The 17,122-nt window shown below is 42.8% G+C and overlaps 1 protein-coding gene across 3 annotated transcripts in view; it reads right to left on the reverse strand.

Annotated features, from left to right (window-relative positions):
* CFAP58 (cilia and flagella associated protein 58) overlaps positions 1–9,809 on the reverse strand; it is a 263,223-nt gene extending 253,414 nt beyond the window's left edge. For all 3 annotated transcript variants that reach the window (XR_014253460.1, XM_082425120.1, XM_082425121.1), the window contains exon 1: positions 5,276–9,809. Coding sequence is in view for 2 of the 3 variants with exons in the window: in XM_082425120.1 (XP_082281246.1) it covers positions 5,276–5,467 (192 nt within the window). In the remaining variant the exon portion in view is untranslated. The remainder of the gene's footprint in view (positions 1–5,275) is intronic.
* Between the last annotated feature and the right edge of the window lie 7,313 nt (positions 9,810–17,122).

Raw genomic sequence — 17,122 nt, forward strand, 5'->3', positions numbered from 1 at the left:
GAATATTCTCTTTAAAAATATTCCATCATTTTTACCCCTTAAAAAATTAGCCTAGTTCATCTCCACAGGAATTTTGAAATGTCCCCTGTGCAATGGTCATGGGCCTTCTCCACATTTGCTTTCCATGATTAGCTGGGCAGCAAATTATTTAAAATGTAAGCCCAGACCTACAGATGTAATTCAAGCAAGCCTGACTATGACTTAGATGATAACCCAGGACTATATGGTTATATATGAATTCTTATTTCCCTAATGTTATGGGTTGAATTGTGTCACCTAGAAAGATATGTGGAAGTCCTAACCCCCAGTAACTGTGAATGTGACCTTATTTGGAAATAGAGTCATTACATATACAATTAGTTAAGGTCTGGAGTAGGGTGGGTCCTAATACCATATGATTGGTGTCTTTATAAAAAGGGGGAAAATTTGTAACTATGTGGTGTGATGGATGTTAACTAAACTTATTGTGGTAATCGCTTCAAAATGTATACATATATGGAACTCCCCTGGCGGTCCAGTGGTTAAGACTCCGAGCTCCCAATGCAGGGGGCACAGGTTCGATCCCTGGTCGGGGAATTAAGATCCCACATGCCACGCAGCCAAAAAAAAAAAAGGAAAAGAAAAAAGAAATGTATACATATATCAAATCATTACGTCGTACACCTAAAACTAATACAATGTTACATGTCAATTATAACTCAATTAAGAAAGGAAAGGGCATGGCATTTGGATACAAACACACCCTACCCCCCCCCTACACGAGAACTCCATGTGACCAGTGAAGGCAGAGATTAGGCTGGTACAGCCGCAAGCCAAGGAAAGCTAAGGGTTGCTGGCTACCACCAAAAGCTAGGAAGAAGCAAGGAAAGATTTTACTCAGTCTCAGACCATGGCTCTGCGGACACCTTGATTTCAGACTTCAAGGCCTCCAGAACTGTGAAATAATAAATTTCTGCTGTTAAGCCATCCAGTTTGTGGCACTATGTTACAGATGCCCTACTTCTTACTACATACAGCACGATAATAATAAAAAAAGAATGAGTATGGTTAATATATTTACTCAGAAAATACTGATTGAACATCTGCTGTATGTAAGTTGGAATGACGGAGGCTGGAGGAGATATCAAAGTAAGGACTACACAGCCTTCCCATACGAAATATATACCTGAAGAGCTGATGCGGTATGTGGGCAGAAAATGGAAGTATAGAATTTGATACCTGCCATAAAATGGATTCAGAGTTCTACAAGAACCTATAGGAAGACGGAATTACTCCCAGCAGCAAGAATTAAAGCAAATTTCATAAAGGAAGTGGCATTTGAGCAGGCACAAAAGGGAGACTGGAGTTTTCACAGGTAGATGTGAAGAGAAAGGGCATTCCTGGCCCATGGCAAAGCTTGATCAAAGGCTCAGGGACAAGCAGGTATCTAGGATTTGAGATTGGTTAAGAAGCTCAAGTTAGCTTAAAGTACAAGAAATACGACAGGGAGAAGGAAGGAGACTAGACAGGGAGTTAGGGACAGACTGGAGGCCTCGAATGGCATTCTAGGGAATACAGAGTGAATTATTCTGGAAGCCACAGGTAATCACTTAGCCTTTTGAGCAAAGAACTGATAAGGTTTGAAAGGTCTTATTTATGTTTGCGACATTATGCTTTGATATTCTACACTAAAAAGGACTTTACCATAAAAACTCTATTGCTAACACTGTTGGTGGGAATGTAAATTGATACAGCCACTATGGAGAACAGTATGTAGGTTCCTTAAAAAAACTAAAAATAGAGCTACCATATGATCCAGCAATTCCACTCCTGGGCATATATCCAAAGAAAACCAGAATTTGAAAAGATACATGCACCCCAGTGTTCACTGCAGCACTCATTACAACAGCCAGGACATGCTTCTGCAACCTAAATGTCCATCAACAGAGGAATGGATAAACAAGAAGTGGTACATATATACAATGGAATACTACTCAGCCATAAAAAAGAATGAAATAATGCCATTTGCAACAACATGGAGGTACCTGGAGATTATCATACTGAGTTAAGTCAGACAGAGAAAGACAAATATCATATGATAGCACTTACATGTGGAATCCAAAAAATGGTACAAATAAACCTATTTACAAAACATAAATAGAGTCACAGATGTAGAAAACAAACTTATGGTTACCAGGGGGGAAAGAGGGTGGGGAGGGATAAAGTGGGAGATTGGGATTGACATATACACACTACTATATATAAAATAGATAGCTAATAAGGACCTACTGTATAGCACAGGGAACTCTACTCAATACTCTGTAATGACCTATATGGGAAAAGAATCTAAAAAGAGTGGATATATGTATATGTATAACTGACTCACTTTGCTGTACTCCCAAAACTAACACAACATTGTAAATCAACTATACTCCAATAAAAATTAATTAAAACAAACAAAAACAAAAATAAAAAAAAAACTCTACTGCTAATCAAAGAAATTAACTGAGACAATCTCTAATCCCAATAATAAAGTAAAATTCAAACTCACCCTGAAGATTTTGGGTAAGTAGTCTAGTTTACCTTCTGCTTTGACAAGCCTGCCTTGCCCAACGTGGAGAAAGTCTACATATTCTTGCTGTTCAAAAACACTTGTACTGCGGCTTCCCTGGTGGCGCAGTGGTTAAGAATCCACCTGCCAATGCAGGGGACAAAGGTTCAATCCCTGGTCCAGGAAGATCCCACATGCCGTGGAACAACTGAGCCGTGTACCACAACAACTGAGCCTGCGTTCTAGAGCCCACGAGCCACAACTACTGAGCCCATGTGCTGCAGCTACTGAAGCCCATGTGCCTAGAGCCCATGCTCCGCAACAAGAGAAGCCACGGCAATAAGAAGCCCGTGGACCACAACGAAGAGTAGGTTCACGCTCGCCACAACTAGAGAAAGCCCGCGTGCAGCAAACGAAGACCCAATGCAGCCAAAATAAATAAATACAATAAATTTATTTAAAAAAAAAAACACTTGTACTCTTGATTACACTTCTAAATATGATATGCAAACAAAACAGAGTCCACATCTTAAAACAGATGTGGAGTCACAAGCATATCTATATAACATTTTGTATAACAGCATTAGTACTAACGTTAAACTCAACAGAGGTTTTCTTCCTGACTAAAAAGCAGATTATCGCAAAGATCACAATATAGCGATTCCACAAAGGAGGAAAAAATCATATTTAAGGATGGTGCTGCTGCTCTGTACTTTTCCCTTGTTGATGCTAAACATGAACACACACAAACATTTATCACAGCAATATTCTAGGTTCCATCCCTGTAAATGGTATTAATGTCATCACTTGATCTAGCCTAATGATTTGTTCACAGGAAAGGTTTTCCCTGTACACTTGGCACTTAGCACAGGAATGGAAAAATATCGAAGAAAGAAACGTTTTTAAAGAAACTTTTATGAACAGAAGAGATTTGTTTATGTTGCCATTTTAAAATGTACCGCTATTAAAAGCAAAGCAAAAATAATCTCTTTAGCTGTGACCAGTAACCAGCTGGGATCTACACTGCTATAGCATATTATGCTATCTAATTCAGAAGGATGATTTCAACATGAATTGATCAGAAAGGAACTGTGATGCTCCCTCAACAACACCTACCTACTGAGTGTTTACGATTAGCCAGGCGATGTTCTAGGTGCTGGGAGTACCAATTAGTGAGGAGAAGGAAAAGGAAAAAGGAAAAGAGAGCTGCAGTGAAAAATGAGGCCAGCGTGGAAATGCCAACTTATGAAAGCAGAGGTGAGGAAAACTTGGCTGAGGTCAATTGAAAATAAAAATAAAAGAAATGAAGGAACGACAGGAGATTGTGAAAGGGAAGAGAGACTGGGAAATAATTAGTTTATAGTATTTGTATCTGGGGCTTACATAGGGAAAATGAAGAAGAATGAAATAACCAAGATGACTAGTGGGGGAGAAAAGGAGAAAATACTCAAAAGGAAATAATGGAAAAATTAAACTAGGAGCAGGAGGAGGAAATGGGAAGAAAAGAGATATGAATGAGTGTGGGTACCGAAGGAAATAAGAAATGTGGCAAGGATGGATGTAAGGAGAGAGATGACAGTGATGGAGCCTGGAGCAGGGAGGAAGATGGAGAGTATGAGAGGGATTGTATTGATAAGGAAAGGAGAGAGTATGACCACAGGAAGATGAGTTTGCAAGGGAGGACTAGATGTGGAGGAGACGGAATGATGAGGGATGTGAATGGTGTAGAGGAGACCAGAGAAGGAACTGGAACAGGGGTGGGGGCATGATGGTGGTGACCGAACTGCCAGGGCTGGCTTCATGGATGTGTGAACTATTCAGTTGCACGGGGCTCCTTCCTCAGAAGTGCCCTACCCTTGGTTTAATGCTCTGCTGAAATTCTTAATAATTTGTTTAACAAGAGGCTCTGCATCTTCATCTTTCCTTGAGCCCCACAAACTGTGTAGCTGATCCTGTCTGGGACTGACCCATGTGAAGGATAATATGGGGAAGGGCTCTGATGGGGTGATAAAGGATTTGCATTAGGACCATAATGGATGAAGACGGTGACTGGCAAGTGATGGCAGGGACCTGAGGTTGTCCAGGCTATAAATGAGAGTGCTAATGGACAGGCAAGGGGTCACTAAAGGGTTGCAGAAATAACCTCTCATCGGTGAGACTCAAGTTGGGGTGTGCTACAAAGTGGGGAAGTGAATGGAAGGGCTTAAGATAGTAAAACAGTGGTCAGTGACAACCAGGGCAGTGGCGATGGGCTGAAAAGCTTAATGAAGATGTGTCATAGCAGGTGATCAGATGATAGGGAATCGTGGTATGACAGGTGGTCAAGGTCAGTGAACAGCAGTGACACTGGGTATTTATGAAGCCTTCTTCCAGGGCTCCCAGTCAGCCAGACATCAATAGTTCTGTGTGTTATCTCTCTTGGTGGTATCACCTTATGGCTCAAAATCTAGGGGTGGGGGCCTGTCATGTGTGAGTGTGGAAAGCTATGCATTTCCTACGGCCCTTAGCACCGCGCCAGTTTATAGGGTGGTGTGTGTGTGGGGGGGTCCACCCAATGGAAGGAGGGGCAAGAGATAATGGAGCCAGAGCCAACAGGAAAGGGGGGGGGAATGCGGCTGCGTCTGGGGACAGGATGTTGACTGGGGGAATATTCGGAATCATTGGATGTGACAAGGGATAGTAGAAGAGAGACGACGGGGAGGGGTCGAACGAGACGCGACAGAAAGAGGGGCGCTGACTTCTGACCTCGGCCATCCTGACGCGCTCTGCGGGTCGCCTCAGAGGCCGCTGTGGAGAACGCGCAAGCTGGGCCGGAGTCTGAGGAAGGGGCTGTGCACCGCCCCAGCGTCCTAAAACGGCGCCCACGTTATTTCTATCCCCTGCAGGGGCGGGAAACCCGCCGCTCGGCGCGTCCTCGCGTCTCCGAGCAACCGCCATGCCCTCTGGAGGCACTAGCGAATGTTCGAAAGGGGTGGAGCCTCCGAGGCCGGCGCCTGGGCGGTGTTCCTCAGAGTCGCACGCAAATATCCTGTAAAGGGCGGGACCAGGGAGATGAGGGGCGGTGCCTCTGGGCCGCTGGGAGGAGTCCCAGGGCGTGCGCAGAAGTTAGCAACCCCGAGAAAGGAGATGCAAGCACGACCCGGAAGCAGATAACGGGAAACCAAGGACTGACGCTTAGAAGGAGATGTGGATCAGAGGGTTCTGGATGAAGGAAAGACCGGCAGCCTCCCTCTGCCCTCTGTCACAAAGTGACTCGGTCACGGGAACAAGAAATAATCCCAGTTCGAGTCGATTCCAACCCTTACGACGCAGCTACTGTGTACAGGACACGGGGAAAACTAAGGTAGAGAAAACTACAGACCCTGCCCCCCAAAGGGTTCAGTCACTAGTGGTGAGGAAAATAGGGTGCAGAGGTCGAGGTACCCTGGAAAAACGTGTGTGGAGCCACATCATGAAAATCTGCCTGTATCTGGGGTCATGTCTAAAGACCCTTTCTCTTCCCTTCCTTCTCCCTCTCCTCTCTCTCTCCTCTCCCTCCTCCTCCACCCCGTTTAGACTTCAGGTGCAGATTTGGAGTAATTAAACTCTTTAAAGACGCCTCTCTTGTATTCTTTTTTCTCATTTTCCTCCCCCTACTCCCATGCCTCATCCTCAGCCCCCATAGGAATTCATGCTACGGTGCTTGGATATATATTTTTGAAAAATGTATAGCATTTTCCATAAGTGCATTTTAAAAAATTGTAATAATGGTTATTGGACTTTAGGGATCATCTTGTTTTCTACTGTTTTCACTCAACATTATTTTTAAGGCTCTACCCTGTTTCAGTTGTAATCCCAGTTTATTGCTAATTATTGCTGCATAGCTTTCCATGTTGGACATCCACACCTTTTACTTCCAGCCTCCAAGTGCTGGATACCAAGGCTGACTCCACCTCTCCAATACCACAAACAATGCAGCCATGGTCATCCTTGGCAGTGGTCCTTCATGGACCTGTGTACAAACTCCTCTGAAATATATGCCTATGAGTGAAATTGTTAAAACCATAGGGGATGCACAGGGCCATCAAATTCAACTTGTCCTGCACAATGACATCCAGCCAGAGGGCCAGTGGGGGCAGAAAGACAGACCCTACCCCCTTGCCCATGTCATGTGCCCTGCTGGAGGAAGACATGTCCTTTCGTTCCCACAAAGGCTTTGTTTCTTAGTCAAGCCATGAACCTACAGGCTGTGACTATCCAGAGGGTATGCATTCTTCAAATTCATACTGTGGTGGACAGTATTTTCCCATGGCATAAAGTTACCTAGTAGCCTGGTGGAAGCCCTGGGTACTTGACTTCACCAAGTACTGCTAGATGGCACCCCCCAGAACTGCTGCACTACACCACACTCCAGCATGTAACGTAAGGGTTTCTGTCCCCCACTCCCATCCTTGCCAGCATGTGGTAGTTTATGTATTCATAAACAGTCATGTAGGGTTTACTAAGTGCCAGATAATATTCTCAGTGCCTTACAAATACGGACTCATCTGATTAGCCAGTTTTTACATTTCTGTCAATATCATGGAAGTCGTGTCAACACATTTTTGTTTTAATTTGCGTTTCTCTGACTATGAGTGAAATTGAGCATTTCTTCATACATTCTTAAGACACTTGGGGTCCCCTTCTGTGAATTGTCTATTTATAGCCTTTGTCTATTTCTCTATTGCTCTTTTTCTTTTTGGTTTGCAAAAGGTCTTTGTAAGGTCTAGATATTAATCTGCTTTCAAAGACTGGACACATTGCTTGTGATGTCCTTTGTAGAACAATAATCTTTAATTTTATAGCCCTTCATCTTTTTATGCTTTTTTAGTATAATTTAATAAGTTCCTCTCAACCCCAAGGTCATAAAGGTATTCTCTATCATTTTCTTCTGTTAGCTTAATAATTGTACATTTTCACATTTGGTTCTGTAATCCTTCTGGAGTTCACCTTTGTATGTGGTGTGAGATAAGGATCCAATTTTATTTTTCTCAATGGAGTGAGCCCATTTTTCAACATCTTTGTTCCCAAATATAGATGGATCTGTTCTGAGCTCTCTGGTTTAGTCCTGTGCCAGTTCCACAGGGTTTTATTACTTTGGTTTTGTAGCCAGTCATCATGGTTAAAGGGCAGAACTCTCATCCCTGCACTGCCAAAATTGCATTGGCTATTCATAAATCTTTATTATCCCATATAATTTTCAGGATGTTTTTCAAGTTCCTCATGAGAAATATTAATTGGAACTTCATTGAATTTATGAATTAATTTGGGGAAAGTTAACATTTGTACAATATCTCATTCATGAACAGAGACTGTATATCTGGTGGACAGACAGAACAAAAATATGACTGAGGCATAATGTGCAGGAAAATGGTGAAAGAGATGGCAGATGAAGCTGGAGAAGCAGGTTGAACCACACTATAAGCCAAGCTAATAGAAACGAGCTGAAGATGGAGCAGGAAACACGACTCAGGCTGCTTTGTGTGTTTACAGAAAATTTGAGTATACACTAGGACCAGCTTGTGGGACCACCATGATCCAGAGAGACTCCATAACACTCCTGAAGGTACATGGCCATAAAGAAAGACCTAGAAGGCCCTGGCCATGCATATCTTCTACTGGTGTCAATTGTGGGGCTATGTGTCTCCCCATTTCCTAAGGGACGTTTCACAAGCAGATGACTGCCAGGGTGACAGCAATTCAGTCCAGAAAACACTTTAGCAGGCACCAGGTTGGCCACAGGAACCACAAAGGTGACTAAGGCAGAGTCACTCCCCTTTGCATTCACAATCTGGCTTTGGGGAAAAGAGAGAAAGGAAAATCTACAATTAATTCTAACATGATGTGATAGTATCATTTACAACAGGCCCTCTTGACAGCAAGCACTATGGGTGGCTCAGGGAATCTAGACTCTGATTCCTGAGAGTATTACTTATGATGTGGGGACAGAAAGACGGAACATGGGAAATCAGGGAACCACTGGAGGTAGAAAGGAACGTGACATGTTCGACTCACAGGAAAGAGATGCATGTGGACATCAACAAGGCTGGATGAGTGAATGAGAGGATGGGCGCCTGGACAAATTAGTTTATGCTGATGTAAGAAAATGCCTCATTTCCAGTTTTCCAGATTATGGAAGAAGACTACTCATCACCCTGCTCCCCTTTGTTGTTGTAATAAAAAGGAGCACTAGGTGGCATCATACTACCAAAAGTCCTCACCTTCTAGAGCCTTTGGGAGAAACTCTCTCCAGATTGGGTCAGCCCCTATTTCAACAAATAAGAGTGCTTCTATCAATCTCATTTCTCATGACACCCACTTAATTTATTTACTGAGCACCTACTATATGCCCAGCCCTCTCCTGCACGCTGTGGAGACTATAAAGGATTTGAAACCGATCGGGGCCCTGTGGGGCTCCCGGGCACGGAGGACTTTTTGTCCCCCATTTCTAGTAGGCAAGACTCTACCCTCCATGACCTTCCCTGAGTTCCAAAGGGCAGATTTGAACAGTTGCTAATCAAGGGAGGAGCAGCCAAGAAACCACCTGAGGCAAGATTAAAGGGACCAAAAAAGCTCATCAAGATTAGGAGACCCGACCACCTGAGACCCTGCACACACCCTAATCTTGTCAGCAACCCCACCCTTGGGAAGTATTGTCATAAAACTCCTCATCAAATCCTCCTGGGTTGGGACATACAGTTTTTCTAGGCAGGAACCCGCTGTGTCTCCCCTTGCCTGGCAAAGTAATCTAGCTATCCTTTTCTACTTCACCCAAAACTCTGTCTCCAAGATTTGATCCTGCACTGGTGGTACAGAGAAGCTGAGCTTTTGGCATCAGAGTCAAAAGGCTCTCCCCACTAAAGGATCATAAGGAGAAGCAAAACATAACTTGCCTCCCCTCCTCCACACACAAAAAAATTTTAAACAGTCCAAGGCAGGATGCCTGAGCACTGAAATGAGGATGTCAAGACATAATATCTTGTGTAATCTGGCCCCGTTAGCCTTCTGGTGCCTTCTCCCACCACTCACTCCTTGCCACAGTGGCTTCTTTCAGTTCCTTGTATATGTCATGTTCTTCCCAGCTGCTTGGCATTCACAAAGGCTGATCTCTCTGTCTGGAATACTCGACCCTCCCTCTTCACCTGACTAACTTCCATCCATCCATCCTTCAGATCTCGCTTCCTCAGGGGACCTTCCTGACCTGCCCCCAACACCAGACTACCTTTTCAAGTACAACGAATTCTGCTTCTTGGATCATCCCACATGGTAATTAATTATGTATTCATGGAAATGGTTGTTTCCTATCTGTCCTTGTTGTCGAACCCAAGTTTGTGTGCCCAATGCACAGTGAAGCCAAACAAACTGAAACGTCGGAGTTTGGAGTAGAGAAAGGTTTATTGCAAGGGTCCAGCAAGGAGAACCACCAGCTCATGCTGAAAAAGCCAGAACGGGGTGGGGGGGTGGGGGGGTGGGGGGGGGGGTAGGGAGGAAAAGTATAGGCAAAATGTGGGGCGTGGGCTACAGGGTGTGATCATCTACTGATTGGTTGGTGGTGAGGTAACAAAGGTGGTGTTCCTGGAATCTCAGTCATCAGCCTTCAGGTTCCAACCAGTCTGGGTTCCTCCTGCTTATGTTCAGCCAGAAGTTACCATCCTCCACCCGGGTGGAGGCCCTAGTTCATATAGAAGAACTCAGAGATACATTGTTATGTACATCATTTGTTGGGATATACATTATTGTTTCTTCTTTGTTTCTGCATTCCCTCCATTCCCTAATTAGTAACTGTTTGAATCTGCCCTTTGGAACTCAGGAAAGCTCTAGGAGGCTGAAGCCTTTTTCCTACAAATAAGAAATGGGAGGCAGGAAAGGCTTTTGTACCCATGCGGGCCCCACAGGGTCCTGCTCAGTTTCATCTTTTCTACCAGGCTGCCAAACAACAAGAGAACAAGGATCACTTTTTCTCTAGTTCAGCCCTGTCTCCACTGGTGTTACGGGCTGAACTGGGTCCTCCTAAAATTCTTATGTTAGGGTCTTACTGAGCCCTAACCCTCAGTACCTCAGAATGTGACTGTATTTGGAAATAAGGCCTTTAAAGAGGGGAATAAATACAAATGAGGCCATTAGGTTGGGCCCTAATCCAAATCTGACTCCTGTTCTTATAAGAAAAGGAAATTTGGACACACAAAGAGATACCAGAGATGTGGGCACACAGACGAAAGACACAGTGAGAAGAAGGCCATCTGCAAGCCAAGCGGAGAGGAGAAACCAGACCCTCCGACACCTTGCTCTGGGATGTCCAGCCTCCAGAGCTGTAAGCAAATACATGTCTGTTGTTTAAGCCACTCAGTTTATGGTTCTTTATTATGGCAGCCCCAGCAAACTAATACAAACGGCCATCACTCCTCTACAGTACATAACTATTAAGTGAGTGACTACTGAACGAGTTCTGAAATAAGGAAGACCTGTGAAGGATAGTATTAGAAGGGAAAGGTACATGGTAGACGAGGGTCTTGAACTTGACCTTAAATGATACATATGAGTTAGATACATGGAAGAAAAGAGAAGGAATCTCAAGTGTGGGAAATAGCACTGGGCAGATACCAAGGCAAGAATGCAAAAATCCTGCTACAGGGAGGGTGGGGTCCCTATCAGGGACCAGTGGACACTAGTGTTGATATGAGGGTCTGGGTGAATGGTGGAGCCTTTGGAAGAATGACAGAGAAGTAGCTACAAACTCAAGGACCAGGGAGAGCCAAGGACGCAGCCATTCATTCTGCCAGATAACTTAAATATATGATCATGATCTGTAATACATATGCAAAGCTCCTGGTTTAAGCCTGGATATAAGTGCCTCTTTTTTAGCTTCCTTAGGACTTATAAGCTATGTGCTGTGACTCAGTAATAAAAACAGCATTTTCGGGGGCTTCCCTGGTGGCGCAGTGGTTGAGAATCTGCTTGCCAATGCAGGGGACACGGGTTCGAACCCTGGTCTGGGAGGATCCCACATGCCGCGGAGCAACTGGGCCCGTGAGCCACAACTACTGAGCCTGCGCGTCTGGAGCCTGTGCTCCGCAACAAGAGAGGCCGCGATAGTGAGAGGCCCCGCTCACCGCGATGAAGAGTGGCCCCCGCTTGCCACAACTAGAGAAAGCCCTCGCCCAGAAACGAAGACCCGACACAGCCAAAAATAATAAATAAATAAATAAATAAATAAATAAATAAATAAATAAATAAATAAATAAATAAACAAAAAAACCCCGGCATTTTCTGTACACAGTGTTCACCTCTTCAACAGCATCCAGTGAGGCTGTGAAGTGAAACTCCAGAAAAGCAGAAACGCTGACATGCGGCTCTGCATGGAAATTCCAGCCTGCAATGCAAAACAACTGTGCCCTAAAAGAAACCTACTCCTCTAATGGATCAGAGAGGTTCTAGAAGCAATTTAGGGGGAGTCGAATAAATGAACAAGAAGGGGAATCCACAGGCTCAGGAGAGGAAGGGAGGGCTGGGGGAGGGGCTCCCTTGGTTGCTGATGCCTCTTCACATCCTGGTTGCAGTCCCTGAGCCGGTCCAGTAACACCTGCTCTCTTGGGTTCTGCCAGATACTTTGCATCCTCCTAACAAATTCACCGTATTTGTTTAAGCAGCGAGTTTGCACTCTTTATCCCCCCAACGCCCACCCCGCAAAAAAAAAAAAACAACTCAAAGACAAAATAGGACAAACACAGGTCCTGTTTGCATAGGCATTGTGATATCACTGGATTTAGTATCCATGAAATCTAAACACTGCATTTGGGACCCCAAAACAACATGGGAAAAACTGCTCCAGTCAACATAGCTAACACTTCTCCTCCAGGCTGCTGGGAAGATTAAAAGCCCACGTGTTGCAGAAAATTGTTATCATTTATCAGCCGACCCCATGCTCACCTTAAATGACAGAACAGAGACCCAGCTGCCTAGTGTTCTCCAAAACTGTTTGGGCCATATTTTATTCCTTTAATCTGCTCCTTTTCCAGCCTGCTGCAGACCTAACTTAACAGAACATTTGCTGAGCATTTGACATCGATTCCCAAAGGGTCTCCATACAAACTCCCCTCTTGATACCAGAGGAGGCAACGAAGCTCGGGCAGATTTATTAGGAAGACTGAAAGGTCAGGCATGAAGTGGAAGCAGCTGGCAATCTGCCACAGCAGGCGGTCGATCTTACTAGAGGGAGAGAGTGTCACAACCCAGTCATCTTAACTGCCTTGAATTTTATTGGCTTAACAGCAACTGCACCTCTCCCGGTTGGTCAGATTCCTTCTGGGTATGACTGGATAGGCTAGCTTATTCAGTGGGTGCTTCTTGCCCAAGAGGCCAGGCCAAGGTTGCAGTTTGATGTCCTACAAACCAACCAGCTAACCGGTTAGCTTGGTTAAAAAGACTGAATAGATCCACACAACCTGTTCCTACTACAAATAAACAAACAAACAAATAAATTGACTAAATAAATGAGTGAAGAAGTAAATAAGTGAATAAATAGAATTTTTAATAATCACGTTAAGAGAGGGAATTGTAGGCAAAAAAAAAAAAAAAAATCAAAGCACAAATCCTTTCGATGATGGGCCAATGCTCTTATTTCTATTGAATACTATCTGCTGAAAACACCATATTGTCAAATACCTCTAGTCTTTACGTATGCTGGTGCCTTGTCTGGAATATCCTATATCTCCTTTGTCCAGTGAGATTTTTTAAGACTCAGCTCAATGTCACCTCCTCCAGGAAGTCTTCCCCTGTTTGGCACACCTTCTCTGTATTATTAGACAATCTGAGCATCCCTCTATCAATGCACTGTATTATAATCATGTGTTTATTTCTATGTCTCCCCCACCAGACTGGAAAGACCACTCTTTTCTTTAATACATCTATGGTGCTGAACCATAAGAGACACTCAAAACAGGAAGTTTGGTAAAGGAAGGGAGGAAGGAAAATGGAAAGAAAGAAGGAAGGACGGAAGAGAGGGAGGGAGGAAGGAAGGAAAAATACAATTAGCTTTGCACTCAGGCACACAGCAATTACTCTTGGGAGTGATTAGTGACTAGCTAAAAGCTATTGGAACACAAATATTTAAGATTCTAAGGTAGTTAAATGAAATCATCTCCAAGTATACACTAGGTCCTCAAACAGAAGTATTAAGTATTACTATAAAATGCATGTATCTCATTTCTCTTTCCATCTTTGATGCAAGTGCCAAAGAACCAAGTCTTTTTTTGTTTTACCCACAGGGTTGCATGCACAGTAGGTACTCAATAAAAATTACAATTTGCTTCTCATAACAGCGAAGATAAGCATCTGTAAAGTGAAACTCTTTGCTATCTTAAAGGAATAAACTCTTTTCTACCCTGTAGATAGGTTGCTTTATTTCCAATATCTGCTGCCAGATCTACCGAATAACAAAAATGTTATTTTTGTTATTTTTGTTATAATTTGTTATTTTCAATAACAAAAGATGTCTGCTGAGCATCTACTGTGAACAGGTGTTCTCTGAGGCAATACAAAGGAGGCAAAAAGCCTCGACGCCTCCCCCTCCAAGCCCGCCAAACAAGCTTGAAACCCAGTTTAAGCTAAACAGGACAATTCAAACATCCAGGATGGTAGACACCAGCCTAAAATACCATTGTATTTTAGAATCTAGCACCGTAATCTGCAAACTATTTCTATAAAGGATCAGATTAAGAAACATGTTGGGCTTCAACAGGCCACACGGTCTCTGTAACAGCTATTTGACTCTGCCGTAAGCACAAAAGCAGCCACATAAATGAATGGGCTTGGTTGTGATCCAAGAAAACCTTATTTACAGAAACAGGTGGTGCTCCGGAGTTGGCCTGCCAGCCAGAGTTGCCAACTCCTGATTTAGCACAATGCCTGGCATATAGTAGGTGCTCATATATTGAATGAATGAATGAGTGAATGAACAAATGAGGGAATGAAGATTTTCCTAAGGTAATGGCATAGTGATTTGTCTTAAAGCACCCGTGTACCATCATTAGACATTAACTACAAGGAGAGAAATGAATACCTCCTGACCAGAAATAAGCTTGATAAGAATTATCTAACAGTCTTTCCCACTCTCCAAGTAGTGTGTGTGGATGGAAACTTAGCAAGTACAAACCACTAACAGCTTTCATGACAGAGATGTGAACTAGAATAGTTTAAAGAAGAATATTTTTCAAATTGTGGATCATGACTCTTGAGTAAGTTGTGGCCTGCGTTTTTTTTTTAAAAAAAAGATAAGATATGCAAAGAGAAAAAGAAGAGGGAACACGCCAAAGTCTATCACATGTAGTAAGCATAAGAATTGTTTCTAAGGAAACTGTCTTTCACTTACAATGTACTTGTATGTGAGAGTATATTGGATTCTGGGGTAGAATGTATTTTCAAAAAAGTTTGAAAAATGCTCTAACTATTATAATCTCATTCTTGGGGAAATTCAATGTATTTGTGCATTTGAAGGGGATTTACTTCAACATAGCTAGCATAGTAGTTGAAGGCAAGATTCTGGAGCCAAAGTTCCTGGTTCAAATCCTGACTCTGCCGCTTATTAGCTGTGTGACCTTGGGCAAGTTACTTCACCTCTCTGGGCCTGTTTCTTTACCTGTTAAATGGGAATGCTAATGATCCTATTACATGGGGTTATTATGAGAATTAAACAAGTTGTCATATGTAAAGCTCTTAGAGCAATACCTAACACGTAGTATAGGTTTTAGCTATTATTATGCTGTCACTAACCAATAATGTGAATTTGAGTATGTGACCTAACTTCGGGGGGTTTCATTTTTATTGGTAAAAAATCTCCAAAGGCCCTGCTGGCACCAACATTCCAAGAAGGGGTGGGAGGTGGTTTCCTAACACAAACCTGGAGGAAAGAAATAGCCCAATGCAAATCATCCATCCTGTAAAATGGACACCTTTGAGGTCTCAGAAAAGCAGCCTGTTCCAAAGAAAAAACCCCATAAGCCAACTTGTTATTATCTCTCGAAATTGCATGCAAAGGTGAATTCAGGATGGTGAGGGATTGACCAAATCAAGGAAAATGCTCTTTTTTTCCATCCATCAGACCCTTCATGACTAGCATTGGCTTCCTGTCTCTCCCATTGCCATGTATTTTATTCCATATACTGGGATAACCACAGCTGGGGTGAACAGGAAATCTGTCCCCATGTTTGTTTGGTTTTTTTGTTTCCAACATTCCTGACTGTGAAGTACAGTGTGAGGTTGTCCTGCAGTTGGTCCGGCGTTGGTCACAAGTCACCTTTCACTGTGGAATGTGAAGTCACGTCTAGCACCAAAGATCATGAAAAAAAATTCCATTTACTTTCACACACACACACACACACACACACACACAAGAAGACAACAGAAAAATAGATGAAGTTATTACTGATTATTCACAAATAAATAAAAATGGTCAGGCTTCCCTGGTGGCGCAGTGGTTGAGAATCTGCCTGCCAATGCAGGGGACACGGGTTCGAGCCCTGGTCTGGGAAGATCCCACGTGCCGCGGAGCAACTAGGCCCGTGAGCCACAATTACTGAGCCTGCGCGTCTGGAGCCTGTGCTCCACAACAAGAGAGGCCACGATAGTGAGAGGCCCATGCACCGCGATGAAGAGTGGCCCCCACTTGCCACAACAAGAGAAAGCCCTCGCACAGAAACAAAGACCCAATGCAGCCATAAATTAATTAATTAATTAATTAATTTTAAAAAAATGGTCAGTAAATAATGTTCTGTTCAGCCTCATTTGCATTGATAATTAAAGAAATGCACATCAAGACATTGAGATATCTTTTTTCACCTATAAAAGAAGCAAACTAATTAAAGTTAGGAAATAGCCAATGCAGAAAAGGATGTGGGGAAATAAGCATTCTCGTGCATTTATGAGAGTCTAAATTGGTGAAACTTCTTTGGAGGACAATTTTGCAATAAATAGCAAAAGAGTAAATGTGCATAACCTTTGACCAGCCCTGAAACTATGAAGGCATTGAACTAAAGCAGCCTATATACAGACTTCTCCTCTGAGGAAAATAAAGTCCTATTTGTTTAATTTCTTGTAGGCTTAGACACACATGAAATTATAGTCACGTATTCTATTCCTTGCAACCTAACACATTCCTAATTGATAAATCTGAAAAGAAGGGGGGTGGGGGTGAAAGAGGACAGTCTTACCTTGTACTAATTTTAACATGAAGCCTTCTAGTATTTTCCCATTAAACATGATATTAGCTTTGGAGCTGAATTTCACTCTTCACTTTTATCATACTACAGAAGTGTTTATCTATATTTGGATGATGAATTTTTTTCTAATAGCTTTTCAGATCTATGGTGATGATATTTCAGTTTTTCTTTTTTGATCTATTTGTGATATAATATTCTTCTGATGTGCTACTGGGATTCTGTGTCAATATTTTATTTAGGATTTCTAAAACAGTATTCATAAATGAGATTAGTGTGTTACTTTTCTTTATTTTCCCCTTTTTAATGAGTTATTTTTATTGTACTTTTGACTGATATATTACTACTGACTTAAGAAAAAAAG

Source organism: Balaenoptera physalus (assembly GCF_965194825.1).
Source record: "Balaenoptera physalus genome assembly, chromosome: 14".
NCBI lineage: Eukaryota > Metazoa > Chordata > Mammalia > Artiodactyla > Balaenopteridae > Balaenoptera > Balaenoptera physalus.